The sequence below is a fragment of the Serinus canaria genome, chromosome 20 (assembly GCF_022539315.1).
Source record: "Serinus canaria isolate serCan28SL12 chromosome 20, serCan2020, whole genome shotgun sequence".
Taxonomy (NCBI): Eukaryota; Metazoa; Chordata; class Aves; order Passeriformes; family Fringillidae; genus Serinus; species Serinus canaria.
In genome coordinates this window covers 9,406,780-9,424,780 of record NC_066333.1, presented here as the reverse complement: position 1 = coordinate 9,424,780, position 18,001 = coordinate 9,406,780, and the positions used below count along the sequence as shown (strand labels likewise).

The 18,001-nt window shown below is 47.2% G+C and overlaps 1 protein-coding gene across 1 annotated transcript; it reads right to left on the bottom strand.

Annotated features, from left to right (window-relative positions):
* Positions 1-496: 496 nt before the first annotated feature.
* On the bottom strand, positions 497-1,171 carry BHLHE23 (basic helix-loop-helix family member e23). The gene has a single exon (XM_018917140.3). It carries the CDS (start codon positions 1,169-1,171, stop codon positions 497-499), a length of 675 nt encoding a protein of 224 aa, XP_018772685.3.
* Positions 1,172-18,001: the final 16,830 nt, after the last annotated feature.

The window sequence follows — 18,001 nt, the reverse complement described above, 5'->3', positions numbered from 1 at the left end:
ATCTATTTTTAACACAGGTCAATCACGCCAAAGCAAATTCACTGTTTCCATTTCCAGATCTCTCATCCTCTCTGTTTTTTCTATAATTCTGTTTCAAAACTGCTCAAAAACTTTGTAGCTCAGAGCAAGCGAAAAGCAACATTACGCTCACAATCCACTGACAGGCTGGGAAGGAAATAACTCTACAGATGAAGTTGCATGAGATGGGGGAACTAAATAAAGTAGGAAGTGGGTGTTTTGGGGGTCCATGTGAACTGCCAAATATTTCCAAATGGGGAGGGGAGTATTTAAGAGACGAACAAAAGAGAAAACCCAGACTTAACTGATGGAAGGAAGCCAGGGCTGATGGCAGTGGAAAGAAAAGTGCACAGAAAAAAAACCCAAAACCAAAACCAAAACAAACGACCAAAAAAAAAAAAAAAAAAAAAAAAAAAAAAAGAAAGAAAGAAAAACCGAAAAAACCCAAAAGAAATGAAAAGCCCGAAGAAGGCAGAAGTCAAGGCTTGTCGTTACAGTGTTTGCAGAGGGCGGAGGCGGCTCCTGTGAAGGCAGTGCATTTCTCGGGGCAGCCGGGCACGGCCGCGCCGCCGAAGGGGTACACGGGCGACTGTCCGAAGGGGTTGAGGGTGGCGGGCAGCGGGGCGCTCAGCGCCTGGCCCTGGTTCAGGTAGGCCACCAGCCGCCGCATCTCCTCCAGGGCCTGCGCCTGCATGAGGATGTAGTTCTTGGCCAGGAGCAGCGTGGCGATTTTGGAGAGTTTCCGCACCGAGGGGCTGTGGGCGTAGGGGATGACGGAGCGCAGCCCGTCCAGCGCGTCGTTCAGATCGTGCATCCGCCGCCGCTCCCGCGCGTTGATGCTGAGGCGCAGCGAGCGCTGCTCCTTGGGCTTCTTGCCCAGGGCTCCCCCCTTCAGCTTCCCCTCTCGCTCGAAGCCCGAGCCGCCCTTCACGCCCGCCTCGAAGCCGTCCTCCTCGTCGCCGCTCTGCTCGCCGCTGCTCTCCGCAGACTTGCCCATTGCCCCGGCGTGGAAGTCCGCCCCGCCGCCCCCCGCGTAGGCGCCCCGCGGGCCCTCGGCGCCCCCGCGCACCGCCCCGTAGGCGAAAGCCGAGGGCCCGTAGCCCGGGGCCAGCGCCAGGTACGCCTCGCTGCCCAGCGACTTGAGCTCAGCCATCGCCGGGGATCCCGCTCGGCCGCCGCTGCCTGGGCGCTGAGGAGGAGGAGGAGGCGGCCCCGCCGCTCCGCTCCGCTCGCCGCTGCGCCCGGGCTGGGGGCGGGCAGTGAGCGCAGAACGGCCCCGCCGCACTTATATCGCCGACAGGGGCCGCGGGGACACCCGCCGCCAATCGCAGGGCAGCGCCCTTTCCTTCCCTTCCCTTCCCTTCCCTTCCCTTCCCTTCCCTTCCCTTCCCTTCCCTTCCCTTCCCTTCCCTTCCCTTCCCTTCCCTTCCCTTCCCTTCCCTTCCCTTCCCTTCCCTTCCCTCCCTTCCCTTCCCTTCCCTTCCCTTCGCCTTCCCTCTCCCTTCCCTTCCCTTCCCTTCCCTTCCCTTCCCTTCCCTTCCCTTCCCTTCCCTTCCCTTCCCTTCCCTTCCCTTCCCTTCCCTTCCCTTCCCTTCCCTTCCCTCCCCCGTCTCTAACACACTGCCCCTGGATGCTGGAAGCTCAGGGAAGCACCAGGGCACACCCGGTGCTTGAGATCCAGTCACGGTGGTGTAGGTGGGGTTGACAGAGGACGCACCTGTTCTGCAGGAACATTTCCAAGGCAAAGGCCCTGTCTATTCCTGTTTTCTTCAGGGGCTCACTGTGCTCCTCCCTTCCATGTGCCAGGAACAGTTTAGATCTGTGATCACCCAGCCCTTCTCTGAAGGGACCCTGCATCCTCCCCAGCTGTGGGTACCACAACAGAGTGTGACACTGGGACAGGAAACAAAGAAATGGTCTGCAGGGTGGGAGGAATCATCCCTGGGACTGGTGCTGTCTGATCCATGGAGGAAATCTGAGGCAACAACTGGCAAAGGGGGAGCTGCATGGAGAAGGACAATCAGGATGTTTAGTCCCATATTCCTGCACCAAGGTGACAACAAGGGCCTAAACTTTAATTGCAACTGAAATAGACCCCAATTTCTTTCTTTTCTAGAGTTTGGAGACTGGTTCACATTACTGAAGTTTGTTTCACAGGCTTTCTCCATGCATGACATGTGCCTGGTGCAGGCCCCTCATGTGCCTGGTCTGCTTGGAAAGGATGGGATGAATCCTGAATCCTGTGCAGTGACACATAGCTGTGAGCAGGTGGATATTGCCTGCAGGCAGATGCAACCAGTTGCTGCAGATGCACCTGGCAGTTTATCTGCTGTAGTAAATAGCCTGGGTGTTACAGTGACAGGAGGCTCTTTCCAGATTGTGGCTTGTTTTTCTCAGGCCCTCTCCAAAGTGCAGTTGGCTTGTCCCCTTGTCCCCTTCCCATCAGCTCCCTGTGTGCTGTGTGCTAACCTGAAATGACGATCTTGTCTCCCTCCCTTCTCCACATCAGAGCCAGGAGAGCTGAGATGAGCAGTGACACATTCAGCCCCAGCTGTGCTTGCAGAGCTGCTGCCTGAATGAGGCTGTTCCCCTGCTCTGAGTGCAATCTGGGAGGTTGTGTTTCTGCTTTTTGGAGGAGTGGAGCACATAAAACTGGCTCTGTCCGAGCCTGGCATCACAGTGCGCAGCAGGTTTGTCCATCATATTTTTCACTGATGTTCTCTTACCTCACCTCCAGTGTTTGAATGTTACAATATGGTCACATCTCCCTTTTGCTCCCCTTATCAGGCTTATCCAACCATGAAGACCAATTACTGATTTTAGTAACTTAATTGTTTTATGAGAATTGAACCACTTAGCTACTCCTGGGACAGATCACTCTATATATTCATGGTGACACTCTATGTATCCACTGTGACTTTCAAATGCAAGTGAGCACAGTGTGACTTCTCATCTCTGGAGCCAGTCCCACACTCCAAGTCATAACAGACAAATGGAAGGAGGTATCAGAATATCATCACTGGCACAAGTAAAATTCCCATTAGAAAGATGTAGAGGAAATGTTAAAAGCAGGATTGTCCTCTGCTAGAAATGATTTACTTTTTTGGTCATGTGTTGAGATCTTGCAATGAGAAGGACCAGTACTGTTATAAACTTTCAGGAATTCTGGTTGCAAAGACATGCTGCAGGTACTGCCAGCTTTCTAAGAATGTCATGTGCATCTAAGTGGGCTGAAAATTAGAAGCAAACACTTCTCACAAAGGCTCTCCCATGGTTTATTAAACAGATTAGCTCTTCAAGGGTTATTTCAACACTGAATGGTAGCTTGGGAGGTGCATCAGCTACAGCAGAACAGAGCAGGAGGATTTGATGCTTTATATGTAATTCCAAAACACACAGCAGACAGAAGTCATTTGGAGTCTGTATGAATCTGAAATTCATTCAGGTTTAATGTGCTACCAAGAAGTGCATATGGAAGATTTTGCTTTGGACTTCTCTCTCAATTTGCAGCTGTTAATAGGCATCTTTTAAAATACTCAACCTGGTTTCTCACTGAAAATGGAGGAACAGGAATTTAGATTTTGACATGTTGGACTAGAACAAAAGAAGAAAAAAAAAAAGGAAGACAAAAAAAAAAAAAAAAAGCAGAAAGGAGTGACTCATGTGGAAGACCATGGCAGAAAATAAAATCTTTTCCAAGTGCTTTGGAGAAAAATGGACATATGCAGTAGGAAATAAATCTATCACATGTTGTTGAGTATTTACCAGCTTTAAAGTGGGATTTATTTCTTCCAGTGTCTTACATATTGAAAACTTGCTGTAAATATGTAATAATTAATAGCAGATTATAATTGCTGATTGTAACAGGTATTGTAAGTTCCTCAGGGCAGGACCCATACCTCCACTAAGACTTTTTCAAGTCACAAACATTTTTAAAATAACAAGCGGCATCAATCATTTGGTTACTACCGTTCCTACATGTCCCTCTTGGGAGCGGGGCGGGTCTGTCGGGCCGGAGTCAGTCTGTCTGTCCTTTCGGGAGTGGTGCGGGTCTGTCGGGATGGGTCTGTCTGTCCCTCCTGAGAGCGGTGCGCGTCTGTCGGGATAGGTCTGTCTGTCCCTCCTGAGAGCGATGCGCGTCTGTCGGGATGGGTCTGTCTGTCCCTCCTGAGAGCGGTGCGCGTCTGTCGGGATGGGTCTGTCTGTCCCTCCTGAGAGCGGTGCGCGTCTGTCGGGCCGGGGTCTGTCTGTCCCTCCAGGGAGCGGTGCGCGTCTGTCGGGATGGGTCTGTCTGTCCCTCCTGAGAGCGGTGCGCGTCTGTCGGGATAGGTCTGTCTGTCCTTCCCGGGAGCGGTGCGCGTCTGTCGGGCCGGGGTCTGTCTGTCCCCGGGGCCGGGCTGGCGGTCCCGTGCTGACATCTAGCGATCACCGGAGGGGAGCGGGCACCCACCGCCCCCCGGCACCCACCCGGCTCGGCTTCTCGGCACCGAGCCGGAGGTGGGCAAAGGCTGCAAATTGCGAAGTGACCCCCCAGGCTGAGGGGCACAGTGAGAGCCGGGAGCGCGTTCGGGTCTCGGTGCGATGCCACGCCTGTGCTGTGGGTACCGGGAAATACAGCCCTGCCCACTGCTGCAAGCACGTCCGGGTTTGGATCTTATACCCAGGCAAACACAAGGAGGGTGGAAGGCAAAGAGGTGTTTGAGCATCAAAACATTTGGTTGAATCATTTTCTGTGGGTACAAAAGGCGGTGGGATGAGCGGAGTTACTCTACTGGAAGCTCCCTGGAACTGCTGGAAGTGGTGGGTGAATATTTCATCCCCTGTGAGTAGCAGCAGGAAACCAGCAAGAACAACTGTAGGAAAAGCACAAGCAGTGGCAATACTGTGCTGGGTCTGGCTGTTTGGTGGGTAGAGGTAAAAACTCCAGGTGGAGAAAGCAGGCAGAGCTCACTCTGGCAGGTGTGTGTCAAAACCACGGGTCTGGACTGGCCAGAGGTCGTGGAAGTGTGACAGGAGAGCAACAGGAACAGGAATTGCTGAAGTGTTTGTGTTTCTGCTGACTCCTTGTTTATCACTTGTCTGCCACACAGCTGAGGCTTTCCTCCCAAAAATTCCTGAGGCATGCAGGAACATACCAGTTTTATCTAGGGGAAGGAAGATCTTACGGCTGAGACACAGGACTCTGGATGTAAGACTCCTGTTCTCAGTCCTGCTGCTCACTCAGGTCCTAACAAGGAGTTTGACTCTACTTAATTTCTGAGAAATTAGGTGTGGGTGTAGAGCCTGTGCTTGTGACCCTCCTACAGGAATTGTGTATTCATGGTGATATAAAAGGCAGTGAAAACTTCCATTACTGATCCTGCACATTCCTACAGCTTTTAAGAACAGCATGAAGAGTTTCAGTACAACAAAATGGTCACTCTTGGATTGTTCTTCAGACCAAGTGATGACAAAGTCAGGCTTTCACCAGCAGTTGTCCATTCAAGGACCTAGGAGGGCATTTTGTGACGGAGACTTCCAAAAGGGAAATCTTCACACAACTTTAAAGGTTGTTTTGAAGCAGTTTAGTCAAAGTTAGAGTTTGTTTAAGAAGTACAAGCCTCTGGGATAGGTTTTGCTCTGCTTATGTCACTCAAAGTCATACTTTTCCCCTTCACTAGATGGCAGCAAGAAGATAGCTATAGGGATTTGCAGGATTAGTATTTTTAGTTTTTTAATACAGTGAACAGAGAGTTTTCAATTGGTTTCTTGTTTGAATGGATTTCTTTAGCAGTTCCCTTAGAAAGCTCTCAACAACCAGCAGCAAGGTGGTTAAGAGCAGGAGCAGAGGAGTTTGAAACATCTCTTTTCCAGGTAGGAGAGGAGAGACTCAGCGTGGCTGCGGGTTTCGGTGAGTGTTTCAGCGGGGAAGGAGCGATTATCCGGTCTGCAGGTCCCTCTGCTGGCAAAGTCTCTTCTTGCATCAGGCGGGCTCGGAGGCAGCGGCGGTGCTGCAAGGAGGGCTGGCAGAGCGCAGGGCTCGGCAGGAGGGACAGAACACCCAGCCAGCCTCGGGTGTGCCACAGGAGCCCCTGCCCCTGAGGAGAACAAGGGCACATCATCCTCTCTTTCCCATCTGGCTCTGCTCCAACCGAGCAGAGGGATACGGGATGTTTAAACAGGATGTACAGTTCTCGCTGTTCCCAAGTCCCAGACTCCTTCTCCTGCTCCTCCCACCCGCTCTCCTGAGAGTACCAGCCATTCAGCACTAGGACAGAGCTCTTTATGGCACCTAGAAATACATGGGCGATCCTCAGCTCTGGCTGCACCCTCTAAAATCTGAGCAGCCCTCATTATTGCTTCTGCTGAGGGAAGGGATGCACAGATCCTGAGCCCTGCACAGAGAGGAGTAAGCAGGTATTTTCAGGGAAAGCTTGGATTCTCCTATGCAGAACTTCATCCCAGAACATGCAAGTGCTGAAGAGAAGGCAGTGACAGGGACCCCAGCCACCCCCTTGGAGGGCAAGCAAAGGTGTTGCCTTCCTTCAATGAAATAAAACCGATGCACAGGGGTACATGATAGCCAGGGGAAGGTGCTTGGTGTGCCAAGAAGAAAGTGTTGATGGAAGCAGCAGGATGCAGAAGGAAGGGGTGGGCTGGCTGTTCAGGGCTGAAAACTCTGCATGGTCATGGTGTGGCATGCTCAAGGTGGTGCATGGTCAGACTGGCAGCCATGGGGTTTCGTGTCGGTGCTCAAGCCCATGTAACAAACCCATGCTGTCACATCCTTAAACCTTGGAGGCACTAAGGAGGGTGAAGGGGATTCTCCTGCTCACTGACTTTCTGGCTTCTCCCACTGACAGTGCTTGTTTGGCTCTCACACCTCTGCAGAACTGACCCATGAGAAGAGGAGGTGACGGCTGAGGTGTTTGAGAGAGCCGGGTGTGACAGGTGGCCCTGAAGGAAAACCAAAAGGGAAGGATGTTCCCGTGGCTCAGGGCTGCCAGTGGATGCAGGATGGACCACGATTCAGGGAAATGGGGACAGCCTTTCCATCAGAAGGCTTTTAAAGCAGGGGTTTGGCTACAGCATGATGTCCCGGCTTCTGCCCCAAACAAAAATGCTTTGTTCCTTTTCCTGCTTTTCCAGAGGTTTGTGCTTCTCTGGGAGCTTTCATTTCCCTCCTGTAATGTGAATATCCCAACCTAATGAGTGAGGGAAAACTTGGCTGTTCTAATAAGGCAAGGGAGCAGTTGAAAATGGATTAAGAAGGGATTGAATGTGTCTTGTGAGAGCCTGGCTATTGATTTCTAACCCTCCCATTCTGATGTTATTGCAGAAATGATTTTCTTCTGCACTGTGGAGAGATTAAATATTAATAAATAGAAAATTTGAAAAAAAAGGGGGGAGAAAAAGACCAGATCCCAAGACATCCTGCTGCACAATTAAAAACCAAATGAAGGATTTCTAGAATGAAAAACTTTATTTGCTGAAGTTTTCTTCAGCTCAGAGTAGAAACATAAGGCGGTTTGATGAGATAATTTGTAATGTTTCTATTTAGTGTTTTGCAGCAGGGGTGTGTGATTTTGAGCCATATCTCATTGCAGTAGGTTGAGGATAAAGACAGAACAAAAAAGGGATGGAGATTTACTTAGATCTCATTCACCAGTGACCCATTTACTCACTGATGATGAAGTAAGGGGGGACACACAGGTCTGCTCTGCCTCCACTTGCACTGCATCCTGCAGTCAAGCTCAGTTCCATTAGACTTCTATTTATTATTTAGCAGAGGAGATGGAAGACAAGGCACACCAAGGTGATTTTTATGTCCTAGATGTTTCATTTGCACAAAGAGTGCACAAGCTGCTACTTGCCATGAACTCTGTGGTTTCCAAGTGGAACCAACATTCCCTGGGTGTCTGCAGCAGGAGGTGAATGGACAGGCAGGCTCTGCATGCTGGTCAGGGCTCCCAGGGCACACAGGGAAATCTGCTCTGCACTTAAAGCTCTTCTAGGAGATTGTTCTGCCCCATCTTCCTCCTCATTCCATCAAACTGGGCACTAACTGAGACAAAAAAGGGCACAACGAGAATCTCATGTCAAATTTATTTCACGATCAGGATTTTTTCCTGTAGCAAGGTATGGCATAATGGAAAATGCAAATTAAATTTGGAGGCATGGAATATGGACGACCATTCCTTTTCAAGGAAGTTGCAACCATGAGAAGGGGGAATGGTTATGGTCTTACCCAAGTCATTCATGTGCTCTTCCAGCACTCTAAAGGGTTACTTACTGTCCAACAAATTCAGAGCAAAATTAGGAAATGCAGACAGAAGGGGAAGGAACAGGAAATAGCTCTATGGTGTCATGAGCACAACCAAAGGTAGGATTTGACCCACTGCTTTTCTCCAATCCTGTCTTCAATATCAGTGATGTTGCTGGCTGATTTCCATCCTAATTCAATAGTTTTCAGCTGCACAAGATGTTTGATCAGTGTTTTATATCCCAAAGAGGCCCATCTTTGACAGACTCATAGCTGGCTATACCTTGTGTGCCCCTGTCTCTATTAATCTTTTTTAATGATCTCTCTTGAATGTCGTGGCTGTGGCTGGTTGTGGCTTTGCTGCTGTCAGTTCTCCATGCCCTTGATGCTCAGCTATTTCAAGTCAGCTCATTGACTTTGGATCTTGTCCCCACATTACTCATTTCATTATGGTCCTGCAGCCTGTTCTTTGTTTCCTCAGCAAAGCGAGCTCAGATGGAACTTTAAGCCTGGGGAGAGAGACCCAGAAATTGAGCTGTTTCTCTGGATTTAAGGGAATTTGGTAGGAAAATTTGTGTCAAAGACAAGGAAACCTGGCCCTGGGCTTCAGATTCTGCTGTAGGGCTGAGCAGATGGGGCTCCACTCTTTAGTCTGTTACCAATTCACCGTGTGCCTGAGGTGGCCCAGGTCTGTCAACCAGTGGGAATCAAGAAGCTAAAAGCCTGTGAAACCTTGGTTATAAATTGCTGGAGCTTCTGAGGTTCAATAGTGGCTCCTATCAGCAGAGCTGGAGTACCTCACCATGCACACCCTCAGTCTGTCCTGAAAATAAAGCACCCTAAACTGAGCAGTGGTCCAAGAATGCTTATAGAGGCTGTTGTGAGGGATCAGCTGATGGCTTCAGCCAGAGGAAATCACTGCTTTCTGCCATTCCTCATGCTCTCAGCTGCTCTCTGTGTTCAGTCCCCTGTCTTTAACCAAGCAGTGTTTGCAGTCCTGGCCCCTGAGAGGAGCATCCACAAAAGACTGCAGAGCACTGATCTGGTGGGCAGTGCTGCATCCATCCCCTGCAGGCTCTCCAGAAAAAAGGGAGGCAATGTCCTTCCTGGGTGTCTAAAAAGAGTGTCTGCAGATTACCCAGCATGTCACACCCAGGTTTAGAAGCACCATAAGGCATCATTTGGCAGACACCAGGCAATATTTAGTGACTATGGGAGCTATATATAATGGAATTATGGAGGGTGTGAGAAAGCAGCACCTCCTCCCATCTGCCCCCTTAAGGGATGCAAATGCTTTGCTATAATACTGTTCCCTGAGAGCTGGAACTTTAGCAAATAAGGGACTTTATTAAGTTGTTAATAAGATTTCATTTTCTCACTAATGCTGTGGTGCTACATTATTAATTTAAAACTGTATTTAGCCTGACATGCTAAAGTGCTAGGCCTCATTATTAATGCATAAACCCATGCCTCTGTTGTTTAATTAAACACCATGATTATGAAGTTCTGATGTGGTTTAATGATAGCAGGCTGGAGTGGCAGTACATTCCTATGCTCAGATCTCCCCCATTCCCCCTCCTGCTTCTTTCCCCTTTCATTTCCCTTCAAAAGCACAAATGCAGTTGTTGTTCTGCTGAATAAACACCACATGACAAATGATGTTGATCTTTCCAAGGTGACAGAGAACTGCATTTTTATTTTCCTAGGCTTAGCTTATTATTGACCAGAGATTTCTCTCCTTCTGTTGACTGCTCTGAGGGTAACTGTTTGTATTTCCCCAGAAGACAATATAATCCTTGCTCCCAGAAAAGTCAACAGCAGTTTCCAAAAGTCATCACCAGGCCAGAGTTTCACCCAAAGAAAATAAGAGATCTAGGAAAACCAGCCCAGGTTTTATATGTCTGTTTAGATGTGGTAATTCCTGAACACTTGTTGTCTTGGGCCTCCAAGATAACAAGATAGCTTGGTCCAGGAAAGAGGGTGCTGTACTGAATCACAGAAGAATTAATGGATCTAGATTAGGGTAATAAACCCTGTGGAGAATTTTTTTCCCCACCAGCATCCTTCTGAATTGGACTCAAGTGTTTTGGAGCCCTTGTTTCATGCAGCCCCTAACTTGTTGTATCCTTGCTGATGTCCTTTGCAGGACCAAGGTGTTCTGGCCATTTCTGACAGACTTTCTGCTATGCATTCCTCTCCTTTCTCCCCTCAACATTTGGCTTCATCATTTTATTCCTCCCTGTTTCTTGTGATGATTCTTTCTGCACAGCAACTCACCCAATCTGGCTTGCAGAGCCTCTGACTTCATTGACTAGCAGTAAAATTAAACATATTCTTTTGTACTCTCCTGCTTAATAAGGATTTGCACAGATCAGCTCTCGGTGCCTTTGTTTCTCTCTCTCTCCACACCCCTTGCCTGTTTATCTGTTCAAACAGGAGGTTTTTGGCTTAGAGCCTCCCATCTCCCAAACTTTGGGGTCTCCTCTCTCTTTTGAAATCAAAGGGGGGTTTGCTGTGTCCTTTGCTGGAACCAAAATTTACCCCAAGCATTTTTTCAGCCAAGGAGGAGAGAGGATAACGAAAATGTAGCATGAGAGCACCAGGGGTGTAGGAGCATTCATCATTCTGGCCATTTCTAGCAGGGTAGGTAAAGTCCCTCTTTATTGCCATCCAGGTGAATTCACAGCTGACACCCAGTGCTTTGCTCAGCAGAGACCAAATTTTCCTTTGGAGTAACCATTTGAAACATATCTCAGATTCTCTTCCTCGTTCCTCTCAAAGAAGAAAATTGTTCATTATAATCAACCGTCCTTCACTTGCCTGCCCTGAAAGGGAGTGCACAAATCTGCTCTCCCCATGTGCAAATACAACAGAAATGTTACCAAGCTTAACTTCTTTTGGTAGATTATTTTTTTAAAGTATGTGTTCAGCAAAGTAACCTTTCTCTAACAAAAAGATGACCTTTTTGCATTTATGTAGTGCTTGTTGCTAGGATTTAGATCTTTGCTGAAAGCTGTTATTTCTTTTAAGTACAGGAGAAAGTGCATTTTCACCTCCATTTGGGTAAACTGTCATTTTCTACTGTTCACTGCTTTTCTCACCATGGAATAATAATTCAAGGTTCAGTGGGCTTTTTGAGAGAATGCATTCCAGGAGTGTGGTGGGGTCTGGGAAGTCCTCCATGTTTGCTGGTGGGGGAGAAAAGGAAGAGGAGGGAGAAGGCTTCTGAAAGGTTTCAGGCTCCTGAGTAGTGCAGTTGCTCAGCTTCTGCCATCAAATGATATTCAGTTTAGGAGGGTCATGCAGGTATTTTATAATCACACACAAAAAGCAGCCTGTGGGTAGCAGGGAAGCTGTACCTGCATGCACAATATATTATTTTTTGGTGGTAGCACCAGCATCCATAGGAAGCCACTTTAGGCAGATTTAAGAGGTTTCTGTCCAACCGTGATACTGATGAATAACAGAAATAATCTAATATTACTCTTTGTGTGGCTCTGTTCCTGTGCCATTGCAAGTCATCCCATTAATATGGGATGCAGGAGGCACCAGGTGAGAGCACATGCTTTGGGCTGTGACTGAGGGGAGGGAGAGTTGCACACACGTGTGCAGATCCCTTATTGAGACACAAAATGAGTCTCATCTCTCTTAAACCTTTTCCCGTGTTACTTATTTTAGTGAGAGGCTAAAAGAGACCACTAAGACCAGCTTGCCTTGTAGATCTCTTTTCTCTGCAAATTGAGCATGGAAAATTCCTCAGTTCCTTGGAAAGCAGTGAAGACCCTGCCCAGTGGGGGAAAAGACCCAAAACTTCCAGTATGCGCAGCTGTAGTTGTCTTCAAATAGAAACAGGCAAAGTCAAAAATGTTCCCTAGGAATATTCACACTTTTCTTGGTCAAAACTGCTCAGCAAACAGATGACTTCAGAAGATGAAAGCGCTGTTTGCCAATCTCACAGAATTTTGGGAGGTGGAAGGCAATATCATGAACATTTAGGAATTGTGTACAATAATTGAATTGAAATTATTGCTCTGTGCAGAGTGCAGTGGGTGCTGTGGTGTCCCAAAGGCCAGCCAGGCCACCTGGGGTGGCAGGAACAGTCCCTTTTTACACCTTTTACACTCTCTTTCTCTGTCTCTTGGAAGAGAGCAATCCCCAGTTTCTCTGCAATTGAAACAACTAAAATTACTCAGGTCCAAATCCATCCTGTCCAAGAGACCATGAATTCAGCAGGATCAGAAGGCCTTGGTTAAGCTGCCCCTGAAAGTCTATCAGAAGTTTATTAGTATGGTAATTTATCTGGGCAAGCACATAAAGATGCTAATTGAAATGCTTTTTTTGGCATTGTTTTTTAAAGGCAGAAAGGCTGGAGATTTTCTAGGAAGAAAAGTAGAGTTGTCACTTATGTTTCATCATTTCATATTGTTATAATTTCATCATTTTCTTATGCTTCTTTTTAAATATTATTGTTATTTTTAAATTTTATTTTAAGCATAAAGAACAAAGACCTTGATACTCCAAAGATTTGGGGCTCATGCCACGTCTGGTCCTGGCCTTGATGCTCGGAGATAGATTGAATTAATCAAACTTCTCCACACTGCTATTTAATCGGGTTTACAATTAGCTGAGGGCTGCAGGTCTCCAGGGCCTATCAGCTGTAATACAGCAGCTCTGCAGCCACACACTGGGAGTGCCTCACAGACCAGATTGTCATAATGTGGCATGAAATTAAAGCGTGATGTTACTTGACAACAGAATTTATATCTCTCCCTCCCCCCCCTTTCTTCTCTTTAACAAAGTCCCTACCTAGAGACAGGCTTCCCTGTCGAGTGGCACCCACCTGCTCTAAGCTACACAGCTGCCTTCAAGAGAGTTTCTGATATTATTAAACCAATCTGTGTTCCTTTGCAGGCACTCTGACACCCTCCCCTTTCAGGGGCAGATTATTTGGCTGTGAGGAGCTAACAGGCATGCAGCTCTTAACTTGTTTCAATTCTTGCTCTGATGCACTGTTCTCGTTGCTCCCTCTCTTTCTCTCACACTGCTGCCTGCTCTCTCAGACCTGCCTGCATGGGGGTGTCCAGCCCTCTCCAGCCCACTGCCATTCAGACTGGAAAAACCAAAGAGGCCTGGGGAGCCTGGTTTTTCCATCCCTCACCCCTCATCTCTTGGCAAGCAGCGTGGATGCATGGTTAGGGAATGGGATTTATAATTCCTCCCCACACAAGCAGGTTCAGATCTGGTGAACAACACTGCCAATAACAACTGATGAACTGGCTGTTGATGATTTTGTGTTGTTCAGTAAACCTGGCATAGGAAGAGCTGGAAAGAAGAATGTAATGAGCCCAGGAGGAGGCTGGAAAGAGGTGAGGATCAGTTGAGCTACTAATGGAGGATGTTATTCCCTCCTTGAATTGACCTGGAGTCCAATCTATTTCAATATATACCTTAAAAATCCACGGGCAGATGATGAAGTCCCCCCTGCAGTTGAGAGGAAAGGGCTGGGGAAATGCTCCTGCTGTTGAGCTTTGGCTGTGGAATGTTCCAGCTGCAGCCCTGGAAGGGGCTGGAATGGCACTGGACAGGGAGAATCCCACAGCAGGACAGGGAGCCTGGCCAAGTTACAGGGGTGCAGCTCTGGTCCTGCTGAGGGAGGCTCCTGCAGAAACTCTGATGACTTTGATGACACAGTTTGGTTTCTGCTCCTGGGTTCTCCTGACTTCTCTGGGTTGGGGAGGTGACCAGAGCCACTGGTGGCCTGTCCCTTCAGTTTGTGCTGGTGCATTCTGCTCATCAGTTCTGTGCATTTTTCTCCCTCTGCCACCGAATTGAAAACCAAATCAAATCCAGAGAACAGCACCCAGAGAGAGGTGACAGAGTTGGGATTCATGTAAACCATGCAGAATTATAACTCCTACATTCACTGCAGCTGTATCTGCTGCTGAAATGGCATGGATCTACAAATCTGAGCATTATTTGGACATAATTAATCAGAGCAACCTCCATTTAGTTATCAAACATGGGAACAAAATGAATTTTGCTTCTAAACCCTCCCCCCTCCACCTCAAACTCTTTAAACCTCTGTCACCCGTTGCTCTCCAGTCTTTTTCCCTTCCTTCATGGTCCTGAGCATCTCCTAAGGAGGAAGTGATTATTCAGAAAATTGATTCTGCTTCCATTGAAGGTGATTACTTCCCCCATGCTGAACTCCACAAAGGCACAATCAGGTGCACAGCCAAGGTAGTTGGAAGCATTTGCATTTTACACAGGTTGGCCTGCAAACACCTGTAGTTTTCCTGGTTGATAGCAGCCATTGATGGGCATAGGGGGTAAGGAAGAAATCAGAGAACTTTAAAAAGCAAAATAAAAAAAAAAAAAGGACATTTTTCTGATTGAGAAAAATCAAGCTTAATGAACTGAGATGAAATTATTTCCTCAATTTACTTGGACATTTTAAATTAAAAGCAGAGTGCAACCTCTGCTTGCAAATTGCTGTAAACATTTCAATCACTCTCTAATTCGTGGTAAAAGGGAGGGAAGGTTGGACTATGAAATACTAATCAAGGATCACTCCTGGGAAAGCAGGACTCTTTCTTTTCCAGTATTTTTTTGGGAAACAGAGTTTTGAGGGCTGTCACTTTACAAAATTACATATAATAGATATGTATATATGTATGTATACACACACACACATATATAGATATAAAAATATGAATATTTATGAAGAGTTTGCTAGTGACAGACCAGGCTGGCCCTGCAGACCCAAAGGAATTAATGTAAATTCCAGTCAACCATGAAAACCCACTAGAATTGAAGTGTATTTCAGCATGGTGGATAAAACACATCAAAGAGCAGAATTTCTATAAGATAATTACACACAATGCAACTCTAATCACAGAAAGACTGTGGATATTGCTGATAAAGCGTAATAAATCTTTTATGACTATGCCTTGTTCTGCTGAATCAGCTTTCTGTTTCTATTGCACTAAACTCTAGATTCTTGCTCTTATTTATATATTTACAATTTTAAAAACCCACACCAGCTAACAATTTACTGTAGATTCCATGAAAGGTTTGAGCAGATTTAGATTTTTGTTGTTGCACTTGTTGAAGTGCAGAGACATAAACAACAGCAGATATTCGTCTCTTCTGTCTGGCAAATCTGCAGAAATAAATTGTCTATAAGATGAGAACTCCCTTTTCTCTGGTATTTTAAGAAAATTGAATAATTTCAGTTTTGAAAGCTTGAAGAGCTCAAAATTCCTCCATGCTCTGTAGCAGAATCACAGAATATTTGAGGTGCCAGTGGCCTCTGGAATCCTCCAGTCCAGCCCCCTTTGGGCCACCTCACATGTCCACACCCATTTTGAACCTCTGCAACCCCTCTGAGCAACTGGCTCCTGTTCTTCACCCTCACAGAAAACGTTTTCCTCTACATTTAAACAGAATTTCCTTTTTGTGCCCACTGCCTCTTGTCCCCCCAGCGGGCTCTGCTGAGAAGGGAGGGGCTGCTTCCAGCCTCCCTCAGCTGCTCTGCCCTTACTCAAAGGTGTAAATCTGGGGTCAGAGCCAGCCCTAGCAGCAGTGACCTGTGCCAGGGGCAGGGCCTGATGCTGGTTAAAACCCAATCCTACACCTGTAGGGCAGCTGGAAACACAGAGCCTGTGGTCACCAGCTATTTCTTGCCTGTTCTTGGGTACCCCTTGTGTCTCACTGTGGATCTTCCTTGTTTATTAAAACATCTGGGCAGCAGCAGAAATGTTTGTAGGAGGGTCTTCCCTGTTCTTTAACCAAGAAGCAAAAAGTTTGCCTCCTCCACAGGAGCTTTGCCCTTCATTTATCTTTCTGGCATATGGGCAGCAGAAGGTCTCTGCTTCTGACAGAGTGAAAGAATCTTACATATGGCTTAATTACAGAAAATTATCAGCAGAGGGAAGAGTTTGCAGGGGGACAGCTGAATCCCACTCATGGGTTCAGTGAACGTCTGCCCAGGATCTCAGTGCTGTGCCACATTTCACAGGGACACTTTGCTCTGCCCCAGAGGACAAACTGTTCTGAGAAAAGTCCATCCCCTGGTGTCTCTCTGGGCTGGGAACCTTTCTGGAAATGACAGCATGGGAATTGTCTGGCTTCTCAGCCCTTCTGGGCACCGTGACATCAGAGCCTTATTTATACCATCAGCATCACCCTGGGTGTCACCCAGTGGGAAGTGGCTTTGCTTGCAACTCCCCAAGATGACACGAGAGACCACGCCAGGACAATGGGGGCTTGCAGAAAATGTTCTTCCTTTGCCTGGCTTACATCACATCTTTGAAAGTGTGTCCCTCCTGTGGCAGTCTGAAGGGAATAAACAAAGTTCTGGGGAAATGGTACACAGTGTTCAAACACTGTGCTGAACTTTAATGTTCTCCAAGTTGTGAGGAAATGACTACAAAAGCCTTGGAAGAGCAAAGGAAGAGAGTTAGCTCAAGGCAAGGTGATATTCCCCTCATTAAAATCTATTTGTGCAAAGTTAAGACGTCAAAGAAATTTCACTTGTTCCAGGAGGGTATGAAAGCCCATGTTATTAGTGATCAGAAGGGATTTGAGAGTCCTATTTGCCAAAGAGGAGAGTGTAGGGAAAGAAATGAAAAGGAAAAAAAAAATGCATTTGAGCATTTAATGTTATCTGAGAAGAATAATGAATTCAGCTGCCTTAAAACAACAACTCTTTGGATCATTGAAAGTAGTTTTAAGGAAAAAAAGTCTTCTAAATGTGGGTTGAGATTCTGTGTGCAGTTTTTCAGACCAAACTGCTGCACAGAGACACAGTCCAGTCCCAAGGGCAACCAACCTTGTGTCCCCTCACCCATTTTATAGAGGGTGAATGAGGCTGTAAAGGACTCTACTATTAATTTTTAGATGAGCTGGATGTGTGCTGGTGTGTGCTGCAGAACCACGGGATCACAGGCAGGGTTACAATGAGATATTTAGCATTAAACCTGACACTTTTTATATTTTCACTGCTCAGGGATGACATCTGGGGTTTTTACAATCCAAGAACCAAACCTTCCTCGGATGGCAGCTGTTTTGTTGTTGATGGTGGTTTGGCCCTGCAGATGCAGGATTTTGGAAGAATCAGCTTTAGCACCTGCATTCACAGTTGTCTGAGCAGAGGCTGAACAGGCTGTCCAGAGAAGTTGTGGAAGTGTCCAAGGCCAGGCTGGACAGGACTTGGAGCAGCCTGGGATAGGGGAAGGTGTCCCTGTTCATGGCAGGGGTTGGAACAAGGTGCTCTTTAAGGTTCCTTTCCTATAATTCTGTGATTCTGTGTGACAAGGAATTACCACGACAGGTAACTCCTCAGGATTTGTGCAGTGTTTACTGGGTGCTTTCCTTTCTCTTTCCCTGCAAAGCCACCAGAATTCCCCCCATCTCTGCCTGGGCTGGGCTGTCTGTTTTGACAGCTTCTTTTATCACTGGCAGCCATGTGAGGAATGACCATATTAAAAGGTGAGGCTCTCTTGCTGTGCTGATAGCACCAAGGCCCTCCCCCAGCTCTGCATTAATGCAGAGTGGTGCTGTGGCCAGGGGCTGATTGGGTTTGCTAATGCTAATCACCGTGGGGCCAGGCGAGGTGAGCAAGTGAACTCTATTTTATTCAGTTTGACAGAAGGAGGAGTCAAATGGAAATGATTTTTATCTCTGGTTGTGGCTGAGCTAAATTAATGCCACCTCTGGTGCTGAAAGGCTCAGCAGAGC